We start from the raw sequence: 593 nt of genomic DNA, 5'->3' as shown, positions 1-593 counted from the left end.
CATTTGGAAATAATATGTGAGTTCTTCATTGAGATATAACTTATTGAATACCTGTTTTGTTTCTATTTGCAGAAATTTAAGAGCCTTAAACGGAAAAGATGTGGTAAAGTGGCCTTTATTGCGTTCTTTTCCCCTCTGGACGAAAAGAAGCGGGAGTTGTTAGCAAGCTGTTTGACAGCTGTAACGTTGTGATTGGTTACAGATTTTCGAGTGATGGCCAAAAGGAAAACACTCGAATGCCAAATAGATAGTCCCTTATTAAATTGTGATTCGTGTGATCATGTGTAGTACTACTTATACGATAAATAATAGAGTGGTTAACTGAATTAAATAAAATTGGTCAATTGGGTTGCCACATGTTCATTTTGCATTCCTACTTAGGCCGCCCCTTTGAATATGTATTTTGTTTGTGAACCTACCCCGGGTACATGAATCATACCCCCTTCGTACCGATTTTATTAGGCATTCAATTCCTTCAGAAAAAATACATCAATTTGGTCAATAAAATATTATGAGATATATGCTACGAAACATTTGATTTATAGTCAAGAGATGTTTTCAATTGTATAACTTTCATGGTATATATTCTATTG

General features: G+C 34.4%; 1 protein-coding gene across 1 annotated transcript in view; it reads right to left on the bottom strand.

The window, feature by feature from the left end:
- Positions 1-573: 573 nt before the first annotated feature.
- Positions 574-593, bottom strand: part of LOC124646909 (ananain-like) — a 2,402-nt gene continuing 2,382 nt past the window's right edge. The window contains exon 3 of the mRNA XM_047186951.1: positions 574-587. Coding sequence (XP_047042907.1) covers positions 574-587 — 14 coding nt within the window. The remainder of the gene's footprint in view (positions 588-593) is intronic.

Source organism: Lolium rigidum, chromosome 4 (assembly GCF_022539505.1).
Source record: "Lolium rigidum isolate FL_2022 chromosome 4, APGP_CSIRO_Lrig_0.1, whole genome shotgun sequence".
Lineage (NCBI taxonomy): Eukaryota > Viridiplantae > Streptophyta > Magnoliopsida > Poales > Poaceae > Lolium > Lolium rigidum.
This window is presented reverse-complemented; position numbering and strand designations above follow the sequence as displayed.